At 62.3% G+C, this 25,936-nt stretch overlaps 1 protein-coding gene across 1 annotated transcript; it reads left to right on the top strand.

Moving 5' to 3' along the window:
• Nucleotides 1–2,339: 2,339 nt before the first annotated feature.
• Nucleotides 2,340–25,179, top strand: DAGLA (diacylglycerol lipase alpha; the record flags this gene model as incomplete). Its single annotated transcript, XM_080817636.1, has 19 exons — nucleotides 2,340–2,434; nucleotides 2,822–3,033; nucleotides 4,372–4,473; nucleotides 4,897–5,035; nucleotides 8,316–8,403; nucleotides 10,405–10,539; nucleotides 11,074–11,151; nucleotides 12,921–13,045; nucleotides 15,993–16,146; nucleotides 16,555–16,638; nucleotides 16,745–16,822; nucleotides 17,918–17,998; nucleotides 18,892–19,034; nucleotides 19,362–19,430; nucleotides 19,775–19,847; nucleotides 21,120–21,316; nucleotides 21,957–22,086; nucleotides 22,582–22,766; nucleotides 24,210–25,179. 19 exons carry the CDS (start codon nucleotides 2,340–2,342, stop codon nucleotides 25,177–25,179), a joined length of 3,138 nt encoding a protein of 1,045 aa, XP_080673762.1.
• Nucleotides 25,180–25,936: the final 757 nt, after the last annotated feature.

Here is a 25,936-nt window from a genome sequence, read left to right as displayed (position 1 = left end):
GCCAGGCAGTGTGGGCACCCAGGCCTGTGCCTAGGATTCTGCAGTGGTGCAGTGGTGCGCTGGCTGCGGGGACGGGCTGGAGGAGCGGGGTGTGATGCCCAGGCCTGAAGTGGGGCACCCGGTGGGGTCACATGATCTAGGTGGGCACCGGCGCTAACCACGGCTGCTGGCCTCAGGCTGGTCGCCCCCCCTGAGCCTGGTCAGAGGCTGCCACTGGCTATATCTCTCGGGCGTCTTGACCTGTCTCAAGCTGGGTCTGCAGGGCTGGGAGCCAGGCGCTCCCCACCTTCCCGCCAGGGAGCAGAGAGGGTGGGGCCGTGTGACTTGCAGGTGTGGGGCGAAGAAGCATTAGCCAGTCTGGACTCCCAGAAGTGAAGCGGGGCGGGGGGGGGGGATGAGAGGCGGGTGCCCATCCAGGGGCTTGTGGACAAGGTGTTCTGGGCGGGACACTTAGCCTCCACCTCCCAGCCCCTCTCGGGAAGGCACTCCCCTTCAGCGGCCACCACCGCAGGGGTCCTTTGGATTAGGGGTTTAGAAGGGATTGGGAGCGCTGCACCTGCTGGGACCTGCCCCACCCCCCCACCCCCCATTGGCCTGACCTCTCGGTCGTCCCGTTCACATGAGGGGGCCCCCTGAGCCCAGCATTTTTCAGCAGAGCCACCTGGAGACAGAGAGGGGCTGTAGAGAAACAGGGGCTGAAACACCAGCTGTTGGCAGCCCTGGCCTGCCCCAGCCAGGCTACCACCGCATGGTGTCCTGGCTCTTCCCGTCCGGGGGGCGCTGGTGGCTCTTCCCGTCTGGGGGTTGCCAGCGCCGGTCAGGGATGCACCCTGCTGGCGCCCCAGACCCCCGCCCCCGACCGGCCACTCCACCACGTGGCTCGGCTCTGGGCTTTTCATCCTTCTCCCCACTTCCCAGAATCCGTGCTCTGACTCCTCCTTGGAGAGAGTGGGATGACATCACTTCCTGAGGGGGGGAGGAGTAGGCACGACCCCGACAGCCTAGCCCGCCAGCCCGCCCGCCAGGCCGCCAGCTCACAGGGAGCAGCCTGGCAGCGGCTGGCTGAAGTGGCCGCACCGGAGAGAGCGCGACAGAGACGGGCCGGCCTGGACATGCCAGCTGGCCACCCGGCCCCATGGCCCCTCATCGAACCTGAGGGCCGTGCCCACCGGCCGGGGGATACTTGGTCACTTGCTTCCCAAGTGATGCTGGTCTCCGAGGACACTCGCTTTCCCCGGAGCCGTCACCGGGGAGAGGAGGACTTGCCGCCCGCCTCTGGACCAGGTGCCATGTAAGCCTCTGGGCCTGGGGGCAGATGCCCAGCAGCGGGGCGCCCACCCCCGCAGCAGGGGTTCTTCTGCACAGTCCAGCACAGGGCAGCCCTGGAGCCCCTCACCAGTATCTCCTGGACCAACCCCCCCCCACCCCGTGTGGGGAGCCTTCTGACCTGCAGTGCTCCCTTTGCTCCTCGGGCTCTGGGGCATGGGGGTACCCTGCAGGACTCACTGCCCTTCCAGCAGAGGGGCTGGGTAGCCCCAGTCATGCCCCTGACCCTGGGTCCCGGCTGTGTCCCTCCCTACCAAGAGACATAGCTGTGGCCGGGCATTCTGTCTGGTGAGTGCGCGATCAAGTCCCAGAGCATGGTCCCAGGGCTCCAGCAAAGCAAGAAACTGAAGACCTCATTCAGCACATCTTTCCTGAGCACCTGCTATGTGCTGGGTGCACTCTCCTGCCTCTGTACTTGCCAGATCCATGTGTACCCTTCCCCCCACCCTCCCCAAGTTCTTCAGCCCTCAACCCGTCTTGTTCAGTTTGTGCTGAGGGACAGGCTGGTGCTTGGTCTGGAAAGCTCCCCTCATACCAACCCCCCAAGGCTCCACACACTGGGCCAGATCTCCTGGAGAAGAAGCGACAGGGGAGCTGGGGGCTCCCCTGACCCCATGGAGGGGGAGGCAGGCGGGTAAGCCCAGGTCTTTAATGGAACTGAGTAGTTACTGTTGTAGTAACCCCCGGGAGAGCCGATCCCAAAGGGACGGCGCCAGGCTTGGGGGCAAGAGAGCCCTCGGGTGAGGCCACAGCCCGTCTCTGGCTGCTGAGGTCCTTTACAGTGGCTCTGAGTGGTGGATATGGTTGGAGGTGGGTCCTGCCTGGGGATGGCTCAGCATTTGCAATGGTGTGGAAGCAGCTGGGCTGTGGGGCCTGGGAGAGATGCTTCTGTGCTGGGCACACCCGGCCAGGAGTGCAGTGGCCCCGGGTGCCCCAGCGGCAGCCACAGGGCCCTCCACTGTCTTTCAGGAGGTGAGCACCAGGCCCGCTGAGCCTCTGCAGAGCTGCCAGCCATGCCCGGGATCGTGGTGTTCCGGCGGCGCTGGTCTGTGGGCAGTGATGACCTCGTCCTGCCGGCCATCTTCCTCTTCCTCTTGCACACCACCTGGTGAGTCTTAGGGCCATGCCGCAGGCCTGGAGGAAGGCTTTCTAGCCCTCTGACCTGACCCTGTCATGCTCCCGGCTCCTAGGAGTTGGTGTCTGGAGTATCCATCGCTTAGGGAAATACCCATGTGGAGTGCAGAGACCCTGCCTGGTCCCCTGCTGGACCGGGCACCATCACCGGGCAGGGCTGCCGCCGCTGTCCCCCCATGGCCAGCAGCTGGGCTCCCTACCCTTGCGTCCCTGTCCCTGGCCACCCATGTCCTCAGAGGCCAGGTGAATGGTAGTCCTGAGCCCGAAGCAGTGCAGCCCTCCACCTGCCGCGTCCCGCTGGCCAGGGGCCACGGGAGGCACCCAGACTGCCTGGCCCCCTGTCACATGTGCATCTCCCCAGGTTTGTGATCCTGTCTGTGGTGCTCTTCGGCCTGGTCTACAACCCGAACGAGGCCTGCTCCCTGAACCTGGTGGACCACGGCCGCGGCTACCTGGGCATCCTGCTGAGCTGCATGATCGCCGAGATGGCCATCATCTGGCTGAGCATGCGCGGGGGCATCCTCTACACAGAGCCCCGCGAGTCCATGCAGTATGTGCTCTACGTGCGCCTGGGTAAGGGCCGCCCCCGGGGGTGGGGGCTGCTCCCCACCCCCTTCTACCCCCCTCTCCTGCTCCATCACTCAGCCGGCCAGCATCTGTGGGGCCCACCCGATGGGCCAGGCCCTGGGCCAGCACCAGCGGCCAGCCGAGAGCCAGCAGACTTACCGGGCTTGTGCTCTAGACCGGGGAGGGCAGACTGCAGCCCGAGGGCCACATCCAGCCTGCCGTCTGTTTGTGCAAATAAAGTTTTATTGGCACCCAGCCACACTCATTCATTGACGTACTCACTGGTTCTGCGGCAGAGCTGAGTAGTCAGGACAGAGACGAGGACCCACAAAGTCTAAAATATTTGCTCTGGCCCTTGCAGGGGAAGTTGTTGGCCCCTGTTCTAGGCCAAGTGCCTCTCTTCTGCTGCTTTGAAACCCTCCACCAAAGAGTGCCCCCCACTTCCCTGGAAACCCTTCAGGGGTCCAGAGCCGCTCCCTAGAAGGCCTGCCTGTGTCCTTTTTCTGGGCTTGGGGTTCAGCTACCAGTCCCATCTTTCCGAGTGAACGCTTCTCTCCTGCTTCCAGGAACTGTGCTAAGCCCTTCCCCTTGTTAGCTGAGGGAGGAGCCATTACTGGTCTCCCTTTACAGATGAGGAATCTGGGCCACCCCCGCCCCGGCCCAGGGAGGTTGGTTAGCTCCCTCAAGGTCACATGGCCAGTTGTGTGTGTGTGAGAGAGAGAGAGAGAGAGAGCGAGTGGGAGCTGAGATTAGAACCCAGGTTATCTGTCTCCAAAGCCTGGACCTCAGCTGCCTCAGGTGCTGCCTGCGAAGCTGGGGCCTCAAAGGCTGCCCGTGCCCCCAGGGGCCCCCCTGGCCTGCTGGGGCTCCTCTCGCCTCCTGCCCCGAGTGCCGGAGCCTCCTCTGGGAAATAGCAGTCTCCGTGAGACGAACCGTCTCTCATCTCATTCTCCGCGCTCCTGTAACGCAGACGTTGTCACCCCATTTTACAGATGAGGAAGCGGAGGCCCAGGGAGATTAGGTAACTTGCCTAAGATACATCTGATACCAGAGTTCATGGACATAAGTCTAAAATCCCGAAAGAACAGCGAAATGCCTCTTCATCCTCCGCCTTTCCAGTTACCCTCTCAGGGCGGCGTCGGGGCCTGAGGGTGTTTAAGCTAGAACAGGTGGTGGGTACACTGTAGAAGGACAGACCGGTGGTGGGACAGCCACGCTCCCTGGGCCCTCTCTGCCGCGAGGCCTGTGCTGGGGGGCGGGGGTCTGGCGCCCCTGCTGCAGAGGGGTCCTTCCCAGGCGGGCGGACTGGAGCGTCCTTCAGCCTGCTCCCTGCTCTCCTCGCAGCCATCCTGGTGATCGAGTTCATCTACGCCATCGTGGGCATCGTTTGGCTCACTCAGTACTACACCTCGTGCAATGACCTCACTGCCAAGAATGTCACCCTCGGTATGTCACCCGGCTCTAGGGCTGGAAGGGACAGGGTCAGCTGGGAGAGGGGGAAGCTCAGGCACATCCCAAGGGAAGCGGTTGCCGGGCAGACGCCGGGCAGGGTGGTGGCCGAGGCTGTGGGCTTCTTCCCAGGCCCGGCCTGCCCCCTTAGGGGCACCAGGTGTGGAGGAGGGGTGGGCAGCAGGGGAGGGTCCCTCGGCTCCTCACCGGGAGCCCCTTGATCTGCCTGCTCTGTGCCAAGGGTGGGCCTTGGGGTCGTGGCTCAGCACGGGACAATCTGGTGGCCAGAGGCCAGGGCCGGGGGCTGCTGAGCCTTGCTCTTGGGCCCCAGAAGCAGACTGTGTCGGGAGGCAACAGTGCCCCTGAGCCAGGGAGGCTCCCCCAGCGCCCTGCCTCTTGCTTCCCACTGCTGCCCCCCAGGGATGGTCGTCTGCAACTGGGTGGTCATCCTCAGTGTCTGCATCACCGTCCTCTGCGTCTTCGATCCCACGGGCCGCACCTTTGTCAAGCTGAGAGCCACTAAGAGGCGGCAGCGCAACCTGCGGACCTACAACCTCCGGTGAGCGGGCAGGGTGGGCAGGCAGCCCCTCGGAGGTTCACGGAGGGGCAGCCCCGCTGGCCTAGTGCCTCCTGAACCGCATGCCGGACCGCATGCCGACCTGCGGGAGCCATGCGCATATGTTACAGTCTTAGCCTCTCCCAGCCTCAGTTTCCTGGTCTGTAGAGTGGGAATCACAACAGCTCCTGCCTCTGACAGCTGCCGTGAGATTTGAATGAGCACAAAGCGGTTGGTGCTCTGCTCACCATTTGGTACGTGCTCGGCCAGTGGGGCCATTGTGACCATTGGCTCCACCTTCGGTGCTGCTGATGCCAGCGGTCATCGTAGCAGGAAGCAGGCCTAAACCAGGCCAAACAGCACGCACCATCACTGACAGCAGCTCTGTGGGGGGGCTGTTAGCATCACCCCCTTAACACAGACAGAGCAAGAACACGGAGTTGTGTGACTTGCCCCAGTGACCCCAGCCCGGGCGGTCTGGCTTTAGGGCCCTTGCTCCTAACCACTAGGCTGGGTGGCCTCTGGGATTAAGGGGGCTGGAGAAGGTTAATCAAGGAAGGCTTCCTGAAGGGGGTAGGTTTTGCACAATGTTTTGAAGAAAGGGGAATGCTGTGCCGTGGTAAAGAAAAAGAGAGAGGGAATCCAGGGTCACAGTAATTCCTGTTTAGTGAAAGAAAAAGATGGGTGGGGCACGGAGCGTCTCCTGTGACTTAGGCCCTGCCATGAGCCCTTTCCCACCATCAGTCCATTCAGTACTTTTGCCGACCCTGGTGCCCTTAGGAGGCCTATTCTATGGATGAGGAGTCTGAGTTCCGGGGAGGGCAGGTCACTTGCCGCAGGTCACGCTGATGGGGAGCAGACCGGCACTCTATCCCCAGGACAGGGGATTTGGGGGACCTCGGTGGGCTGCCCAGGCCCCCAGGCCCAGTGGGAATTCTGCTTTGAGCTCCCCTTAGGCCCTCCACGTCAGCTCAGCACAGCAGCCAGAGCCACACCCGCGCCTGGGCTGGCCACCTCCCAGCCCAAAATACCAGGTCTTGGAGCCAAGGCCCAGAGCCCGTTCTCCCAACCAGCATAGCAGGCCATCACCACCCATCCCGTTTTGCTCATTCTGAGCATACGCCCCCACCTGACCTGGTTTCTGGGCTTCTGGGGCCCTGGGAAAAAAAAAAACCTCCCCTCCCTGACTCTGGGTAATTGCCTTTGGGGCCAGGGAAGCTAATGCCTTTGCAGCTGGGGGCTGTCGTTTTAATTAGAAAGTTTTCCTGCGGTTTCGGGCCGTGTGGGGCTAAGTAAGAGGCCTCAGAGCTCACGGGCTCTGACCTGTTGCATCTTCTCCAGCTCTCTGCGGGGGCTGGGAGGGCAGCCTAGGCTGCGGCTGGGTTAATGTGGCCACTTCTCAGCCTGGTCTCCACGGGCCCTCCATTGACCCTCTGAAACCAGCAGTATTTCTAATAAGGACATTTTCACGCCTGCCCGCCCTTCATCCACTTCCAGGTTTGGGGACGGATGCACGCCCCCACCCGTGCTGCACTGACAGATTATTTTAGCATCTGGAAGTCAGGAACCTGTTTAAGTCCTGGGCCTTCTCTCCTTTCCGTGAAATTTGGTAGGGGTGGAGAGATGGGTTCTTCCCAGCACTGCTCACTGGGGGCCTTGACCTTGGATCTTTGCAGGGGTGTCTGCACTCCCAGGGGGGTGCTGAGTCCATGAACTTGCTCTTCAGATTCACTCTCTCTCTGCCTGTGTTGGTCTCTGCAGCCTAACTGATGCATCAGGCCAAACCTGGCCCTGGCTCTGTCTTCCTCCTGGTGGGCGCATGGGGGAATGCAGGAAAGCCTACATGTCCGCACTGCCCTCAGCCAGAGGCCCAGCAGGAAATACTCTTTGAATGTCAAAAAGCCCCTTAGATTAGAAAGGGTTAAAGAATGTGATGCTCTGGGATCCCGGCCTGTGGCTTGTCAGCTTGCTCTCCCTTCATCGTGCCCCTGGCAGGGGGATGTCGCTTTATGATAAGACTGCCCAAGTCCCTGAGAACTGGTAGATCCCAGAAGCACCAGTTCCCTTGTATCCTTCGTACCCTTTCCTAACCCCTTCTCTAGCTCTGAAAAGCCCTGTAGCCTTCCCTGTCCTTGTGGCCCATTTCCATAAGGAAGCAGCCCTTCGCTGCAGAGGGAAGCCAGAGGGCTCGGGAAGGAGGGCCTGGCCTGTCACTCCTGATGGATACTAAGTGCCTTGCAGTCATTTGAGGCCACCCATGCCTTCCCCTCTGGACCACCAAGCAGCAGCATCAGCAGGGACCAGAGGGAGGGGAGGGCACATGTCACAAAAGCTTGTTCAGTCTGGAAGCTTAGATATTTAATGTTGGGTCTCCTAAATTTGTGCTCAGAACACACTGATTTCAGAGTACCTGGTGGCTCAGTCCGTTAAGCGTCTTGCTTCAGCTCAGGTCATGATCTCAAGGTTCTGGGATTGAGCCCCGCATCAGGCCCCCTGCTCAGCAGGGAATCTGCTTCTCCCTCTTCCTCTCCCTCTGCCCCTGCTCATGTGTGCGCGCGCTCTCTCTCTCTCAAATAAAAATAAGTAAAATCTTTAAAAACAAAACAAATGAACACACCAATTTCTGGGCTCCCAGCACTGGAAGGACCTCTGAGGATAACTGGCCAGCTGCTCCGCCTTCCAGTGCAGTGTCCTGGATACCCCGACCCCCCATCAGAGCATCTAGACACATTGGGACTGGGGGCGGGAATGGACAGGCATCAGCCACGCAGATGACAGGTGTGGGCCCTTGTCCCCTCTAATGTAACAGATCCAAGGAGTCGGGAGATGCAGAGCCTCACGTGCCCATTAAACTTCCCCCCAGTACAGAGAGGGTTGTGTATCTGAAATCCCTTCCAAGGGGAAGCAAGGTCTGCTCCAGTGACTTGGCCAAGAGGCCCAGCACCTGCTGCGGGGTCCCAGGGCTTTTAGTTTGAGGCAATGGACACCTGGGCCACAGAGCGGTCCCCAGTTTGGGCTCCCACCTATGAAGCCTCCCTGGGGCGTGCTGGTGTTCAGGCGGCCAGAAGCTGGGAGTGTGGCCAACCGCATGCCGTCGCAGGCCAGCAGGGGTCCCCCCAGGGGACCTTGGCCAGGCCAAGGCCCAGTCCCTCCTAGACCCCCTGCTGGAGAGCCCTTAGGGTGGGATCCTGGGAACAGGCCGCCCTGCTCCCATCACGGCTGGGTCATGGCCCTTTTGGCCCCGCCCCCTGACCTCACACATACCAGCTCTCTCCCCTTGCAGGCACCGCTTAGAGGAAGGCCAGGCCACCAGCTGGTCGCGCCGGCTCAAAGTGTTCCTCTGTTGTACTCGGACGAAGGACTCGCAGTCAGTAAGTACCGGGGGGTCGACTCCCACCGGCTCGTGTCCTGCTGCCGGCCACTTAGGAGCCCTGGCTCCTTGGCAGAGCCGGGTGGGACAGGGCTGCTAGAAGGGCGCTGAGCTTGAAGCAGGAGCAAGGGGAGGACCTGGTATTCACTGGCCTACCGACTCCCTCCAGCACGGGGAACAGCCACTCCCTGGCTTGGTCAAGGGGACGGAAAGGTTTCAAGACCTTCCATCCACCCCCTTGGAACTTAGTTTAGGAGAGGAGATACTAAAAAATCAGGGTGACCTGAGAGCAAAGAAAAGCAGTGTGTTCCCAGCTGCAGAGGCCTCTGGAAGGCCTGTCGGGGCGGTCAGGTGCTAAGCCCCAGACGTGCACAGCCAGCCCTCCGTACCTGGTGCTCGGAGGAGGGGACGGAGGGGCCCAGTGCTGCTGGAGAAAGGCCAGCTCAGCGGAGGGTGGCCCCTGGGGGGAGGTAGGGCCCTTGGGGGTCCTCGAGGCAGACCCCCTACGCATACTGGCAGGGCCCTTAGAGACCATCTAGTGTCCCCCCCACCCCCTGCCCCTCGTTTTTCAGATCAGACAGCTGAGGCCCAGAGAGGTGGTGTGACTTGCTCAGCGTCCCACAGCTAGTTAGTGGCAGAGCCAGTGAGGTCAGGAGACCACTCCTCCCTGAGCCAGACAGCAAGTGCCCTCCATGGAAGCCACCGGAAGCCTGAGTGGCTCCTTCCCTCCAGCAGCCCCTGGTGAACCGTAGAGTGAGTAATCAGGTATAAGAAAGCCCTCCTCTCCCCCGAGGTTCCCTGGTGGGCGGGGATCATCCCTACGGGCCTCTCTGGGGGGTGGTCTAGGGGAACGTACCCACCCTTCCTGGGCACATGGCAGACTTGGGGCTGATGTCAGAGTGCTGCAGGGAGGGGTGGCCCAGGATCTGTGTCCCATCAAGCGCTGGGGGTCAGGTGCAGTGCAGAGCACGTTTCGATCACTCTGTGCTCTGTGGCTTAAAATCTGAACCGAGTGCTGAAGTGACAAATCAGGCCCTTCGCGTACAGTTCGTATTTGTAGGTGCAGCTGTGCGTGCGGGCCCCTCGCAGGGCGGTCAGCCGAGCCCGGTGGTAGCTGGCGCTGTCTGGCCTCGTCAGGCCTTTGAGTTTGCAACCCCTGAGTTTTGTTCTCTTACAAGTGCCAGGCACTCACAGGTGAAACCCAGAGAGAGGGAACCACTGGCCATGAGTTTGCACCCATCACAGCCTTCCCCAACAAGCTAGGGAAAAGGTTCCTGAGGCCGGGAGGCCTGGCCCACTGACGGGCATGGTGGCCTCCGCATGCCTCCTGCCTCCTGCCCAGGGCTCAGGCGGGCCCGAGGACCAGGTTTACGGGGAGGCCAGAGAGGCAGCCAGCCCAGCGTCACAGCCTTCTCCAGTCCCATCATGAGGGTCTCCCAGCCTGAAGCTATGGGCAGGTGGGGGAGGGGGACTGCCACCCCGGAGACTCCGCCCCGTAGGAGGCCTTTCAAGGTCACAGCTGGTGGGAGGTGGGAAGAAACTCAGTGTGGGGAGGCGGCAGCCAGGAGCTCAGTTTTGGCTTCTCTGCTAGAGAGACAGGCGGAGGAGAAACAAGCCGGCCGAGCAGGCCTTGATTCCTAGTGGCTGGGGAAAGAACAGGAAATGGCTCACGTTGGCATCTGTGCATGGTAGGCGGTGATGGTGAGTGCCATAGGAGCTCTGAGGACAGAAGAGGGCCGGGAGGTGGAGGTTCGGTGGCTGTCGCACACAGCTCTGGCCAGGTCTGCGGGGACCCAGAGCCTAGGCTAGGGCCCTCGGGCACACGGTTGCAGAGGGCCCAGCGGGATTGGGCCCAGCTGGTGCCAAGCAGGTGCCCGGGGTGAGCTGGCACTGAGCCTGGAGCAGAGCCCCAGCCCAGTGGGATTCACGCCCGGTCTCTCGCCCTCTCTCCCGCTCCCCTGTCCCCACCTCCCACCCCCTCCCCACCCCCCGGACCTCACAGGATGCCTACTCCGAAATCGCCTACCTCTTTGCTGAGTTTTTCCGAGACCTCGACATTGTGCCATCTGACATCATCGCCGGCCTGGTGCTGCTCCGGCAGCGGCAGCGGGCCAAGCGCAACGCCGTGCTGGACGAGGTGAGCGCCCTCCCTCCTCCGGGCTTCTCCCTGCTGCTGCTATGCCTGCTCCCTGGGGTCCCTCTGGTCACCCCCTGATGCCCCCTGTCCTCCTGGCTCTGGCTTGAGGGCCTTCTCGCTGCTGGGCCAGCCGCGGAGGCTTCTGACCACAGACAGGGCCCTCGTGAACGATGCTTGGTGCCTCAGCCCTCTGCACTGGCCTCCGTCCCCGCCCTGCCCCAAGCACCCTGACCCCCACTGGGGTCTCCCAGCATCCTCTCCAAAGTGCAGTACCCTCGGCCCGGGCAGGAAGGTCCCTGGCGCGGGATAGTAGGGGTGTTTGATGCTTTCAGTGGAAAGGGAGCATCTGGACATGTGAGGAAACCTCGGATTTGGGGACACTGGCTGGGTCATGGAAGAGCTAGAAACCACACCCTCCTTTGGGTGTTCAGGCCCTTAGGAAGCAACAGAATCAGAGCCCGGGGGGCCTGGAACCCCTATCTCAGCCGTGCCTCCTGGCCCTGGGACAGCCACCTTCACACCCTGGTTTTACAGGCGAATAATGACATTTTGACCTTCCTGTCCGGGATGCCAGTGACTAGAAACACCAAGTATCTCGACCTCAAGAACTCGGTGAGTCAGACACCCCGCACACACACACACCCCCGCCCCGGGTCCCTCTCCCTCTGCGGGGGCTGCCTGAGCAGACCCCCTGCCGGCCGCCCCACAGCATGGGGGGCCCCCTGCAGCTCTCCCCATCGTGTCCCTCCTCGCCACCCCTTCGCCTCCCCTTCCTCCTGAGGACCGCCCCCGTCACGCTGGTCCCACAGTCAAAAGCCTGGAATGGGCTTCACCACCCTCCGGATGTCGGGCCCCGGCCTCTTGAAATCGTGAGGTTCACGGGGGCGAGCTGCCCAGACGGCTGCAGCTGCTGTTGTCCTGGAAGGCAGCACGACACAGCGCACTGGGTTCGAGCTCTTTTGAGCGGTGGAACCTTTTCTCAGGCATCTGTACTAGAAACCCGCTGTTCACAGGTCAAGGTGGGGCCTGTCCTGTGGCCGGGGGAGCTCTTCCCCACCACCAGGGTACTGTGCTGCCCCAGCCGAAACTGCAGCTGGCGTCCTCAGGAGAAAAGCGATTTAGGGGGGCTTCCGCTCCACCGCTGTCACTGTGACCTTGAGCAAGGCCTCCGTCCCCTCGGAGCATGCTTCTGCATGGGTAATGGTGCTGGGCACACCTTCCAGCCAGAGCTCCAGTGGGGAGGAAATGAACCATTCCGAGTTGGGTTCCCCAGTCGGGGACCTACCAGAAAGGATTCCTCCCTTGTATCTAAATTGCCTAGAAAAACCTCCAGTCTTCATCTATCCCCACTGTCCAGAGTGGGCCGTATCCCCTCCGATCACGGCGCCCGAAGCAGGTGCCCAGCCCAGCCTTGCTTCCCCCAGGCACCCCGGGTGCTCTCACCATGTAAAGGGGGCGGGGGCAGAGGCAGGCCGCTGAGCCTTGAGGTGCTGCGGTCCCTGCCTGCCGGCGCCCCGCCCTCCAGCCGGAGCCGGAGAGGATAATTACCTTCTCCAGCTCATTCCTGAAGAGCAGATAGAGCTGGCCCGGCCCCTCTGGGCCCTTATTAAGGTGCTCCCTACTTCACTTCAGAAGATGACTAATCACCCTCTTTAACTTTTACAAGGTGACTAATTCCCCCTAAGTGCAGGAGCCCTCCAGCATCTGGCACACCCGGGACACAGGAAGCCGCTTTGCCGGGACACCTGTGCCTCCCACCGCCTTCCAGCCCATCAGGCTGATCACAGTAGCCACTGGCCTCAGACGCCGGGTGTCAAACTGGCGCCTTTCTCTGCAGAGATCCCGGTCTGCTCCAGACATCCCTGGGGAGCCTGTGACTTGCCTCATCAAACAAGAGTCTCCCCATATTTGCAGACAAAGAACTTGTGGGCCAAGAGGGTGTTGATGGCTTGTCGGGTCACCCAGCGTCTACAGCGCCGGCCCTGCCGCTCAAGGCCTGGACACCCCCAGCTGGAGAGCTTAGTGCCTCTCAGGGTTAAACTTTCCTTCCCAGGCCTGTGATGCCCTCTCACACCTCCCCCTCGCCTCCCTTCTCTGGAAATCGATCCAGGGCTCCGAGTGTTTTTCTGTCCCCAAATCATTAATTCTGAGGTTGGAGCAGCAGGACGGGTCCCAGGAGGTTCCGTGCCCTGGTTGCATGGAGATAATTAGGGAAATGCAATTATCATCTGAGGGGAGCGGTCCTTCCTCCAAGGCGGGAGCGTGGGGGGCCTGCAGTCCCTGGGGAGGCCAGGAAGGCTGCTCCCTCCTCCATCCAGGGGAGCCTTTGGGCCTGGAGGCTGGAAGGGCAGCAGTGACCACCTCCGCCTCCTTTCTTCCAGCAAGAGATGCTCCGCTACAAAGAGGTCTGCTACTACATGCTTTTCGCGCTGGCCGCCTACGGGTGGCCCATGTACCTGATGCGGAAGCCTGCCTGTGGGCTCTGCCAGCTGGCGCGCTCCTGCTCGTGAGTACCCCTGTCCCGTGCTTCTGGCTGGCCAGTGTGTGCAGACAAGCAGAGGTCCTGAGGTCCTGAGGGCCAGCGTGTGGGAGACTCTCCCCAGACAGACTGTGCCTGCCCAGCCCCCAGGGTCTGTGACTTCCGTGGCATCTCTTCCAGGCCACCTCTGGGCCTCAGCCTCTCTCTACTGCTGCATTATCCTTAGGCGGGGAAGAGCACAGGCTTTGGAATCACACAGTGTTTGGTTTGAATCCAGATTTTGTCATTTGCAGCCAGAGGCAAGTTGGTCTACCTCTGCAAGACTCAGTTTCTTTGTCTGTAAAGTGGGGATGGCGATACGTACGTCCTGGAGTTGTTCTGAGAGGATTGAGTGAGGATTGGCGAGCATCTGGTGTGCCAGCTCTCTTCCCCTCCCGTCCTCTCTACCCTCGTCCACCACGCCACTCCCCTCTACCTGTATCTTTCTTTCCTGCTGATGTCCTGTGCTCTGCCTTGCTGAAAGAAAGGACATGCCCAGTACAGGCCCAGTTCATGGAGGCCTCTGGAAGGACATCGAGAAGGCCCTTGAGTGAAAGACTTTGACCCTCTTCCCAGAGATTTGGCAAGGCACCTGTCCCAGCCGAGCCCACCACCCCCCCTCTGGGTGCCGGGAGGACTCTCTGTCTTTCCTAACTGGGCCAGAGAAGGACAAAGCTCCGGAAGGGCCCCTTCCCCGTCCTTGGTGTCTCCACCCTCAGCCCAGCCCAGACAGAAAGAGGACAGCTCCCTGGCTCCCTGGTCTGGAAAGCCTGGCGTTCTGTCTGTGACGCCCGGCCCTCAGGGCAGCCACACCCCTCCTGCGGTGCCCTTCCTTTCTGCAGAAAGCTGCGTGGCTCTTGGGACCTTGTTCTCCCCATCCCCCAGTGACTTGCAGAGCGAGTGGCCCGGGCATCCTGTGCCCCCTCCCACAGCTGGCGGTCCTCGCAGCGTTCTTGGGAGTTGCTGCTGCCGCCACTGACAGGCTTGTCAAAATGAGTACCAGACCAGGAGTCTGGAGACCCGGGCTCTGACGGGCCCTGCTCCGTTACTGGCAGGCTGGGGACGTGGTCGGTGCAAGCGGTGCCCTTCCTGCCTGCCTGGGGGGTATTTCAGAAGCTAGGGAATCGTGGGCAGGCAGGGCCCTCGGGGACCTGCAGACAAAGGGTGGGGGGACACTGCGGTTTGTCAGCTTCTGGAGGCTTCGAGGAGCAAGAGGATGGGTCCTCGAGCCCAGGAGTCTGTCCCTGAAGGCGGCACGGTGGTGGCCACATGCTGAGAGAGAAGAGGCAGCTGCCTGAGAGCAGGAGCCTGGCCCCCAGCCCCGGGCCAGCCCCCACTTGGCCCTGCAGTTGGTGGAGGCCCCCCTACGGGCCTTGCGGTGGTCACCCACTACAGTCCCCATTGCTTCCCAGACTCTGCTGAACCCTGAGTTTTCCCAGAGGGGCCTCTCCTCATTGGGAAGTAGGTAACAGTCCCTTAGGTGCTGCTTAGGTGAGGACAAAGCTCTCGGCATCCCTGAAATTCAGGATTCTTCTTTTTCCTTTTTTTTTTTTTAAAGATTTTTATTTATTTATTTGACAGACAGAGATCACAAGTAGGCAGAGAGGCAGGCAGAGAGAGAGAGATTGGAGGAAGCAGGCTCCCCACTGAGCAGAGAGCCCGATGCGGGGCTCGATCCCAGAACCCTGGGATCATGACCTGAGCCGAAGGCAGAGGCTTTAACCCACTGAGCCACTGAGCCACCCAGGCACCCCTTTAGGATTCTTCTTAAAAATCTCAGCTGTCCTCTCAAGGCAGCAAGCCCACCAGGGCCTTGAGTTCTGGCTCGGGGCTCTGTGGCCTATCTGTTGGCCGCTGGCTCCCTCTGGCGGCCTGAGGAGCAGCTGCACCCCGAGAAGGGTCCCCCACTCAGATGCTCAGCTCGCTGTTCATTTGGGGGAGGCCTGCTCTTGGCCCGGTGCCCGGACGTGGCTGTACCCCTGGCAGAGTAGGCCCTGCCCTGGGGACCCACTTCCTGAGGGGAGGTACAGACAGCACACAGACAAGGATGCGGGGCCTGTAGGAGCAGAGCGACACTTGGGAGAAGCAGAAACAGGTCGTGGTATCAGGCCGGGGAACACAGGCAGGGGGCTGGCGGTGCTGGACGGGGTGTCCCGGGCGAACCTCCCCGTGACATACGTGAGAGCAGAGGCCCGAGGGAAGTGAGAAGTCCAGTCGTGCAGTCTGGCCTGTGCATCCTCGCAAGGACCCCAGCTCTTACACTGGGCAGGAGGGGCATCACTGCAGGGTTTCCAGTGAAGCAACATGGCTCAGCTTACGTCTTAGAGGGTCGCCCTGGCTGCCGATCGAGAATGTCGAGACCAGGAGTCCATGAGGGAGACCGGGGCGGCCACCATGACGCTCCGAGGCAGAGATAATGTGGAGGGGGTGGGTGGGCGCAGGGAAAGTGGCTGGAATCTGTTCTGAATTGGAAGACAGAGTGAGCCGATGTGTCGACCGACCCACGGGCTGTGGGACGTGAAGTGGGGAGGGGACCTGAAGCCAGCTCCAAGGACAGGGCTGGGCAATGAGTAGCAGGGCGCAGGGAACTCCGGGAGCACGCAGGGGTGGGCCGGGGGCGGGGGGACTGGGCTCCTGAAAGGTGGGAAGGGGACATCTGGCGGCCGGGAGCAGGTCAGGCGGTTCGGTCTCGGTCGCCCAGAGGGCGTAGCTATGACAGAGGAGGAGCCAGGGAGGCCCAGCGGTGAGGGAGGAGCAATCCAGGGGTGAGGCGGGGAGAGCACGGCAGGGAGAGGGAGAGGCCCACCGGTCCCGTGTGGCCAGGAGGCCGAGTACCGTGAGGGCTGTGGGACTTCTCCAGGGGGGGTTCCGGAGAGGCTGGCTGGGACAGTTGCTCTCGGGGTCTCTGAGCCCCCTGCCTCCCTCCCTTTGCCAGGTGCTGCCTGTGCCCCACGCGACCCCGCTTTGCCCCAGGAGTCACCATCGAGGAGGACAACTGCTGTGGCTGCAACGCCATTGCCATCCGGCGCCATTTCCTAGATGAGAACATGACCGCGGTGGACATCGTGTACACTTCCTGCCACGACGCGGTGAGCGGCCATGCTGGACCTGTGGGCAGTGCTCCCTCACCCCGGCCTCTGTCCTCGGCGGGCTGCAGGGGCGCAGCTGGACCCCCGCCCCTCCTTACCCCTTTGGGGCCAGGCAGTTGTCCCTGACCCCACACCCAGCCCCGGGGCTTCTCGGCCCAGCGCTCGGGGGAAGGGATACAGGGACTCAGCAGCGAGGCCCTGGGAAGGGGACAGCAGTCCCTCCAGACTCCGCAGGCAGGACAGCAGCACTCAGGCTGCCTGAGCTGGAGGGGAACCTAGAGGGAGCCCCAGCAGCCTGGCGGGGGCCCGGAGAGGAGCTGGTTCCTTGGCCAGGAGGCCTGCTTAGGTCACTCTCTGAGTCTGGGCCCATCCCAGGGCCCCTTGACTCATGAGCCCCCCTTATCCTAGGTCTATGAGACCCCTTTCTATGTGGCAGTGGACCATGACAAGAAGAAGGTGGTGATCAGTATCCGGGGAACCCTTTCGCCCAAGGTATGCTGCCTGTGGCTCCCAGCCCAGCCCTCACAGCCCCTGAGGGCTGCCCGCCTTCCTCTTCCTGTCCTCACCCCAGCCCTCGCCTGTCCTCTCTGTCTACAAGGATGCCCTGACGGACCTGACCGGTGACGCCGAGCGCCTCCCCGTGGAGGGGCACCACGGCACCTGGCTGGGACACAAGGTACTCCCCCTTCCAGGCCCCGGAGGCCCCTTGCCTCCTCTCCTGCCCTGCCAGCGCACATATCTGTCCTGCTGTCAGGGTCTATGTCCTCCCTGCTTGCTGGGCCCCCAGGGAGAGATGGGTCACAGGAGCGTGCATTCATCTAGAAGGTCCATTGTGGCCCACCCACCGGGATCCCCACAGTCTTGCCTGGCTTACGTCCTGTCCCAGAAGAGCCTAAAGAGGCAGACGGGAAAAGATTGGTTTCTGTGAGACGCACAACTCTTCTGAGCCTCAGTCTTGTCATCTGTGAAATGGAAGTGATGTGATAAAGTTTGCACCCCTGGCACCCCACAGCCAGGTTGTTAGGAGGGTCAAAGGGGAAATGGTTGGGACAGGATTGGTGAGTTTCCAGTCACCGTTTTTGCTGGTCCCTAAAAGGCCTCACTCCTGGGGCGCCTAGGCAGGGTGGTCGGTTAAGCCTCTGATTTTTTATTTTTTATCTTTTATCTTTTTTTTTTTTTAAGATTTATTTTAAGGGGTGCCTTTAAGGGGTGGCTCAGTCATTTTCATGTCTGCCTTCTGCTCGGGTCATGATCTCAGTCTTCTGGGATGAAACCCCTGTTGGGTTCCCTAATCAGTGAGGAGTCTGCTTCTCCCTCTCCGTCTTCCTGCTCCTCCTCCTGCCTGTGCACTCCCTCTCTCTCTCCCTCTCTCTCTGCAAAATAAATAAGTAGAATCTTTTAAAAAATTTATTTGAGAGAGAGAGAGAGAGAGAGAGCACGCAAGTGAGCAGGGGGAGGGGCAGAGGGAGAACTGAAGGCAGATGCTTAACTGACTGAGCCACCAAGTGTCCCCAAGCATCTGATTCTTGTTTTCAGCTCAGGGTCGTGATCTCAGGGTCGTGAGACCAAGCCCAACGGCCAGCTCCATGCTGGGCACAGAGTCTGCTTAAGACTCTCTCTCCCTCTCTTTCTGCCCCTACATCCTGCGTGCGTGCCCTCGCTTTCTCTCACACTCAAAATAAATAAGTAAATAAATCTTTCAAAAAAGAAAAAAAAAAGGCCTAAAAGATCTCCCTCCCTGTGACACCCACCTCTGTTCCTCCTTACCCAGGGGATGGTCCTCTCGGCTGAGTACATCAAGAAGAAGCTGGAGCAGGAGATGGTCTTGTCCCAGGCCTTTGGGCGAGACCTGGTGAGGCATTCTCCCTGCCACGGAGCCCTGGCCATAACCGTACTGCTGCCCCCGAGGCAACGCTGGGGGCAGGGTGTGTGTGTGGTGGTGTGTCCCCCCCCACCCCGCCACCCACAACATCCCACAAGCCAGGCCCCTACACTCTCCTTGGATGCCTGGCTTTCAGCCCCCTCCTCACCGCTCGGTGACCCCTTCCTCTCTCTCGTACCAGCAGTTCTTGGGCTCCCCTGCCCAGCCCCGCCCAGGTATGACTCCCCTGCTCCATGCTGGGCACTGGAGGTACAGAGATGGTTCTGGGCAGGGGCTTCAAAATACAGAGCAGACAACAAAGAGAAATAATTTCAGAGCCCATAGGAAGGGTGTTGCTCTGGGTAGAGCGATGTGGATCCTACCCCCTCACCCAGCCTGCTCCCTGGGCAGGCAGCCCCCATGGTGCTGGCAGCCGCCCTTCCCAAAGCCAGGCGGTCCCTGGCCTCAGGAGACCCCAGTCTAGTTGTTGGGGCACAGGGACGGGGGCAGGTGAACCAACAATTGTTCTAGAGGATAATCTCCGTAGTACGTACCCTATTACAGTAGAGTCCAATCACCATGTATAAAGGTCTTCCGCGTGTCTAGATGCAAGCGTCTAGGAGGGAGTGAGCCTCTCCCAGAAAATCAGGAAGGTATCAGGAAGGCTGAACAAGGTTTTGAAGGATGCATAGGAGTTTATTCGAAGAGTCTCCCCACGAAGTTGCTCTGAGCGTGTCTAGCTTGGCTCTTGCCCTGCCCCAGGGACCACAAAGCACAGATTCCGTGTCAGGATTCCGTGTCTGGGAAGACCCCTCTGCCCGCCTGGTAGCAGCTAGTCCAGAGCGTCCATGGGGCAGGGCTCTCACCCGTCTCTCTGTTTCCAGGGCCGAGGAACCAAACATTATGGCCTGATTGTGGTGGGCCACTCCCTGGGTGCGGGCACCGCCGCCATCCTCTCCTTCCTGCTGCGCCCCCAGTACCCTACCCTCAAGTGCTTTGCCTACTCCCCACCAGGGGGCCTGTTGAGGTGAGCCGCCTGGGGCCTGGGAGCTGGCTGGGGTTGTTGGGGGCTAAAGACTTGGGAGCTGGCCTGGGCAGTCTGACTTCTGGTGACATGGGGGCCTGGGAATGGCCTGGTAAGTGGAGGGAGGGGTGCTCCGTCAAACGCCAGGCAGACCCCAGGATCTGTGCCCGGCAAAGCCTCACTGGCAGGAAAGGTGTGACTGGGAGCAGGCAGCCCAGCCTGGCCCCTGGGAGAGCCCCAGAGGGCCGTGAATCCCAACACTAAGCCTAGGAGTGCTGGAGCAGGGCTCCCTCACCACCCCTGCCTCAGCGCCCCCGGCTTCCTTTGCAGTGAGGACGCCATGGAGTACTCCAAGGAGTTTGTGACGGCTGTGGTTCTGGGCAAAGATCTTGTCCCCAGGTGAGTTGCAAGTCACAAGTCGCTCCCTTTCACCACTGTCCCGGCTGCTGTTCCTGCCTCCTCGGGGCCTTTCCTTCAGATTCCCATCTCCCCGGGGAATCCCAGAGCCCCTAGAGCCCCCAGAGGGAGAGGACAGGTGGCCCCACCCTGCCTGACCTCCCTTACCTGGCTAGGCCCTGCTAAGCTGAGGACTCACCCCGCCCACCCCTCCCACCCCATGATTCCAACGGCGTGGTCTTCTCCCTTCTGTGGCTGCCGTGTGCCTGCCTATCTGCCCCCACACCCCATACCCCTCCCAGTCCCTGGCCCAGTGAGGCTGACACCTGGCTTGCTTCCTTCCCCAGGATCGGCCTCTCCCAGCTGGAAGGCTTCCGCAGACAGCTCCTAGACGTCCTACAGCGAAGCACCAAGCCCAAAGTGAGCCCCCGCCTCCTGTCCCCCCCCCCCACCCTGCTTGGGCATGCTGGACCCTGGGCACCTGCCTGTCCCTTGGCACAAAGCACAAGAGGGCCCAGCCATGTGAGGCCAGGCCGTGTGTGGCTGGTGTCACGGGACCCCCGGCCCATCAAACTCTCAGCTCCTCCAAACCCATCTCGTCTCCCCCAGAGCCTATCCTCATACAGAGGCAGGAAATCAAGGCCCAGAGTGGGTAAGGGACTTGCTTGCTTTTGCTCACACAAGCTGTCAGGACTGGGACCCGGGGCTCCCGAGTCCCAACCCCATCACCCAGAGCTGCCTAAAGTCAGGAAAAAGCAGGCCTGAGGCTCAGGGCTTCAAGTTCATGACGGGAAGGCCGCCGCTGGGCCTGCTGCGGTTCTCCAGGCTCCATGAGTCCAGATGCCACTGCCGGAGGGAGTCTGGGTGCAGTTTGTTCTGAGGCTCTGCTGGGGCTAGAGACAGGCCCAGCCCCACCTCCTCTCCCATCAGGTCTTCGAGGACACTAAGGGCTCTTCCTGTGCCAAGCCGGCCTCAGTGTCCCAGGCGGGCATGGGTGCCATGGCCAGGTACCCTGAGGCAGGCACGAAGGGGCCTCTCTGGAACAGCATGTCCTCTCTGACCCCCGACTCCACCCCACCCATCATCTCAGCCCAGTCTGGACTGTTCCCAGCCTTGGTGCCCATGACCTTCTGGCAGGCAGCGCCCTGGGCCTGGCACCTGGTGGCAGGGGTGGGCAGGGCAGCAGAAACTTAGGGGGCCAGGTATGCCTGGAGGAGCCTGGTTCTGGGAGGCAGAGCTGCTCCTATCCAACCCAGGCTTGCACACTCATCAGGGCTGGGAGGTGAGTGGCCGGAGGCCACCCCAGATGCAGCCGGGCCTCGTAGGTGCAGCCGGAATGAACTCAGGGTCTGCTCTGTCTCTGACTCAGAGCATGACCTAGAACGAGTCCCTTCTTTTGCTGGGCTGTTTCCCTGTCCTCTAGATGAAGAGGTGACTGGTCTTCCAGCCCCTTTCTAGCCCTCAAGTTCAACACTGTCCCGTCATCTGTCCTTGGCATCTTTCTGGCCATCGTGGCCACCGTATGCCTCGGCCACTGCCTCCGCAGGTGGGCACTGTTCTTCCCTCTGCCCCATGGCCATCCTGGCTCCCCCCGGTCACCTCTGAGCCCCCTTTCGAGGCCCCTCCTGCTGCTGCCCACCAGCCAGCCCTGCTCAACTCTTTCCCTGTCTCCCCCAACCCTGCCCCACACAGTGGCGAATTATCGTGGGGGCCACCAAATGCATCCCCAAGTCAGAGCTGCCTGAGGAGGTCGAGGTGGCCACCCTCGCCAGCACACGGCTCTGGACCCACCCCAGCGACCTGACCATTGCCCTGTCTGCCAGCACCCCTCTCTACCCTCCCGGCCGTATCATCCACGTGGTCCACAACCACCCAGCAGAGCAGTGCTGGTAGGTGCTGCTTGTGACCCTGGCCAGGGGCATGGGGGACAGGGCTGGCCTTGCTGAGTGACCCCCCCACCCCTCGGGGACTGGGGGCAGAGGTGGGGAGATGATGGCCCAGGGTGGCCCAGGATGCTATCCTTGGGCTCTACAGGTAGAACAAAAGACCCGTCCAGAGCAGGACCCTACCCTTTGTCCTCAGTGCCCTCCGCCATCTCCTGGTGTCCCTCAGGGCAGTTCTCCCCACTTATGCCCATGTAAAAGCAGATGCCCTTGGGGAGGTCACCCTGAAGCCCCAGCCAGCTCCCACCTCAGTTATGTGCCATCCCCTCTGGGATTAGTTGGCAGCACTCGTGAGCAGGGGTGGGGATGAGAGGGGAGAGGGGAGTGGGCCAGCAGTAGCAGACTTCTCCCTCTTCCTGCTCTTGCGGAGGGCAGGGCCTGACTCCTCCCTCCCAGCGGCAGAAGGCTTGTGAGCCAGGCCCTGCCCAGGGCGGGGCAGGTGTGGTCCAGGCCTCCAGCAGGGGGTAGGCTATGTAGGGACTGTGGCTGAGGTCCTGGTGAGGCCGAACAGGGAGCCCAGGGACCTAGGGGCGGAAGCCAGGCTGCCACCCACCCTCAGCCTCCCTCCGGCCCCTGTGCCCCCCAGCTGCTGTGAGCAGGAGGAGCCCACGTACTTTGCCATCTGGGGTGACAACAAAGCCTTCAATGAAGTGATCATCTCACCGGCCATGCTGCACGAGCACCTCCCCTATGTGGTCATGGAGGGGCTCAACAAGGTGAGCCCCTGGGCAGCCTGGGCAGTGACGCCTCCTCAAAGCCCCGCTGTGCTCTGCGGCCCAGAGCACCTGGGCCTTCCCCAAACGACAGGCGAGGATGCGGATGCTCAGAGAAGCGGCCAGAACTCGTCCTCGGGTCCCTGCACCCCTGCTGTCCCCATGGCTGTGTAGGCCCTGTGGTGGGAAGGGGTCGGGGAGACTCCCAGGGACCTGGCCTGACACATGCACAGCTGAGCAGGGGTGCCCTCCACCATCACCTGGCCACAGAAGGGTGACCGTAGTGAGGGAGAACACCAGCTGTGGTGCCTAGCGTGATTGTGGGGCCAGGCCCAGGCCTTCATGGTGGAGCGGGGACCTGGGCCGGAGGGGGGCGGGCAGGAGCGGGGCCCAGCCGACCCCATGAGGCTCTGGCCTGAGAGGCCTGGCCTGCTGCCCCACCCCCACATGATTGTCACCCCTCCACCACCGCCACCAGCTTGCCCGACCTGTCCCCAGGTGCTGGAGAACTACAACAAGGGGAAGACAGCCCTGCTCTCCGCTGCTAAGGTCATGGTGAGCCCCACTGAGGTGGACCTGACTCCTGAGCTCATCTTCCAGCAGCAGCCGCTGCCAACAGGGCCGCCCATGCCTGCTGGCCTCGCCCTGGAGCTGCCCGCCGCGGACCACCGAAACAGCGTCAGGTGAGCCCTGCCTGCGCTGCCCCAGCCCACCCCGAGGGTACGCACGCCCCAGGGGTGTTCCAGGGCACAAAAGCTTGTGCGCATGTGGATCCCGCACTCGCCCTGAGCCGACGGGTGTCTACGAAGCTCTGCGCACATGCGCGGGAGGGTTGAACTTGACCCTCTGCTCAGGACCCCCTGGGCTGCTCCCATGGCCCCCTACTTGCCATCACTGAAGCCCCTAGGGGAGAGTGGTTGCCTGGGGTTGCACAGAGCTGGGGCCACAGCACACAGATACACTCACAGCCGTCTAGCCCACGCAGGTGGACACCCGTGGATTTACACACACGCACAGAGGTGTGTTCGTGGTGATGCTCACACATGCATACACATACGTGTTCAGAAACTGTACCTCTTAGCACACACAGCCCTACACACATGTGCTCATGTAGAGGACATACAAGTCAGAGGCCAAGCCACACTGACCAAAGGGCCACTAGGGTGGGCAGCCACCGCATGTGAGCACGGGACTGTACCTGTGCCCAGACCGAGCCACACGGACACAGACAGACACCTGCACGCTACACATGTAACACCGGGCCCCACGTGCCTGCTCCGGGATCTGCGTGTGCTCTGACGGGGGCTGGCTCTGAGGTTGGGAATCTTCCTGCCCCGCCCCCGGCGGGGACCCTTCCAGGCCAGGTCACAGATGTGGCTGGGAGACTGCTCCAAAGGGTGGTCGCCACCTCCAGGCCCTTGGTGGGGACACCTGGACATCTCTCCCTACCATTTGAATATTTCCTGTGGCCGCTGCTTGACCCTATCTGCTCAGCGGGGCTGCATCCTCCTCCCCTGCCCCCGCCCCCTTCACTTCCCTGTCCGTCCAGCAGAGGGCACTAACACCCCCCACCCCCCCCCCCACCACCACCACCACCACCACCACCACCACCCCCCCACCACCCCCCCCCCGGCAGAGGCGGGAGGAACCTCCGTGTAAGGAAGTGATCTGAGCCACCCGCCCCCCCCTCCAAGACACATCAAGGGGCGCTGGCCCTGGGGGTGTGAGAACCAGTGGGGGCAGCTCTAGGCAGTGCTTTCTCCCTTTCTCCCTCCCACTTCCTCTCTCTCCCCTTCCACCAACGCCTGGTAGTGACCTGGGGCAGCCAGTCTGGGCCCCAGGCTCCCGTGAGCGCAGAGTGTCGCAGCAGTGCTCCAGGTGCTCTAGGGCTCTCAGCGGGGCCTTGGTCCTTCAGTGCCCCCACCCACAGCATCAGCCCTTTTGCCTTCTGTCTTGGGCTCTCATGAGCTGTTTTTTAAAACAAGCATCACACTGTTGAACAACTGATAAATTAACCTCCTCCCTTCCCCAAGCTCCCTGCAGCCCGGGAGTGGGAGGGGAGGGCCCCCCCAACCCTGGGGTCTCTGCCCCTCCTGAGTGTCACGGCCCGGCCCTGCCCTCTGTAGGAGCAAGTCCCAGTCCGAGATGAGCCTGGAGGGCTTTTCAGAGGGGCGGCTGCTGTCCCCAGTGGCGCCGGCGGCGGCTGCGGCGGCCCGCCAGGACCCCGTGGAGCTGCTGCTGCTGTCCACCCAGGAGCGGCTGGCGGCGGAGCTGCAGGCCCGGCGGGCGCCCCTGGCCACCATGGAGAGCCTGTCGGACACCGAGTCCCTGTACAGCTTCGACTCCCGCCGCTCGTCTGGCTTCCGCAGCATCCGCGGCTCGCCCAGCCTCCACGCCGTGCTGGAGCGGGACGAGGGTCACCTCTTCTACATCGACCCCGCCATCCCGGAGGAGAACCCGTCCCTGAGCTCGCGCACCGAGCTGCTGGCGGCCGACAGCCTGTCCAAGCACTCCCAGGACACGCAGCCCCTGGAGGCGGCCCTGGGCAGCGGGGGCGTCACCCCGGAGCGGCCCCCCAGCGCGGCGGCCAAGGAGGACGAGGAGGAGGGGGGCGGCGGCGGCGGCGGAGGGGCGGCCCCTGGGGGAGAGCTGGCCCTGCACAACGGGCGCCTAGGGGACTCGCCCAGCCCTCAGGTGCTGGAGTTCGCTGAGTTCATCGACAGCCTCTTCAACCTCGACAGTAAGAGCAGCTCCTTCCAGGACCTCTACTGCATGGTGGTGCCCGAGAGCCCCACCAGCGACTATGCCGAGGGCCCCAAGTCCCCCAGCCAGCAAGAGATCCTGCTCCGCGCCCAGTTTGAGCCCAACCTGGTGCCCAAGCCCCCGAGGCTCTTCGCTGGCTCCGCAGACCCCTCCTCAGGCATCTCACTCTCGCCCTCCTTCCCGCTCAGCTCCTCGGGCGAGCTCATGGACCTGACGCCCACGGGGCTCAGCAGCCAGGAGTGCCTGGCCATGGACAAGATCCGGACTTCAACCCCCACCAGCCACGGGGCCAGCCCCGCCAAGCAGGACGACCTGGTCATCTCGGCGCGCTAGCACCCCCGGCATGGCTGCCGGCTGAGGCCCCGGGCTGAGCAGGGGGCCCCTCGGGCTCCTGGTGGCTGCCCCTAGGGCCAGGCCACTTTGAGGAGAGGCCCCCCCCAGGGGCCAGTTTAGCCTCAGGCACGGGGCGCTGCTGCTGAGCTGGGGGTCTGCAGCCCTACCTCAGCTTAGGACCACCGGGCGGCCGGGATAAGGGTCCTTTAGATGGGGGCGGGATGTGAAGCAGGGAGGAGCCTGGGGCAGCCTGCCAGGTGGGCTGGGCAGCCCTCGGCCCTCTCAGCCTGCCTGTCCCCCACAGGATGGGCAGTGGGCGTGCCGACTCCCCATCACTGCCCTCTGGCTGCCCTCCCAGGGCCAAGATGGAGAGCAGCCCTCTCCCCACATACTCATATCTGTGGTCCAGGCTGGTGTCCGCCCTGGCCACCCCCCAGATCTGGTGCCTGCTGGCCAGCCCCCTGGGGTGACCCCACGCCAAGGTGGCCCGCAGTGCTGTGTATGTTTACAGATGTTGCTGGGCCGGACTCAGGAGGTTTCCTGGGCTTGCAAGTATCCCCCCCCTACCCTATCATGGGTTCCAAGCAGGGAGGGGGGGGCCGTCCCCACGGAGCCCAAGGCAGCCATGGGGCCTGGAGGGGCCTGGAGGAGGGTGGGGTCAAGACTACCCCTTTTCTTCTTGGTGCCCCTCATGCCGATCCCTCTGGCAGTGGGTCCTGGGCACCCGGGCCTGCCCCATCTGCCCATTACTTCCTGT

Source organism: Martes martes (assembly GCF_963455335.1).
Source record: "Martes martes genome assembly, chromosome: 10".
In the NCBI taxonomy this organism is placed as follows: Eukaryota; Metazoa; Chordata; class Mammalia; order Carnivora; family Mustelidae; genus Martes; species Martes martes.
This window is presented reverse-complemented; position numbering and strand designations above follow the sequence as displayed.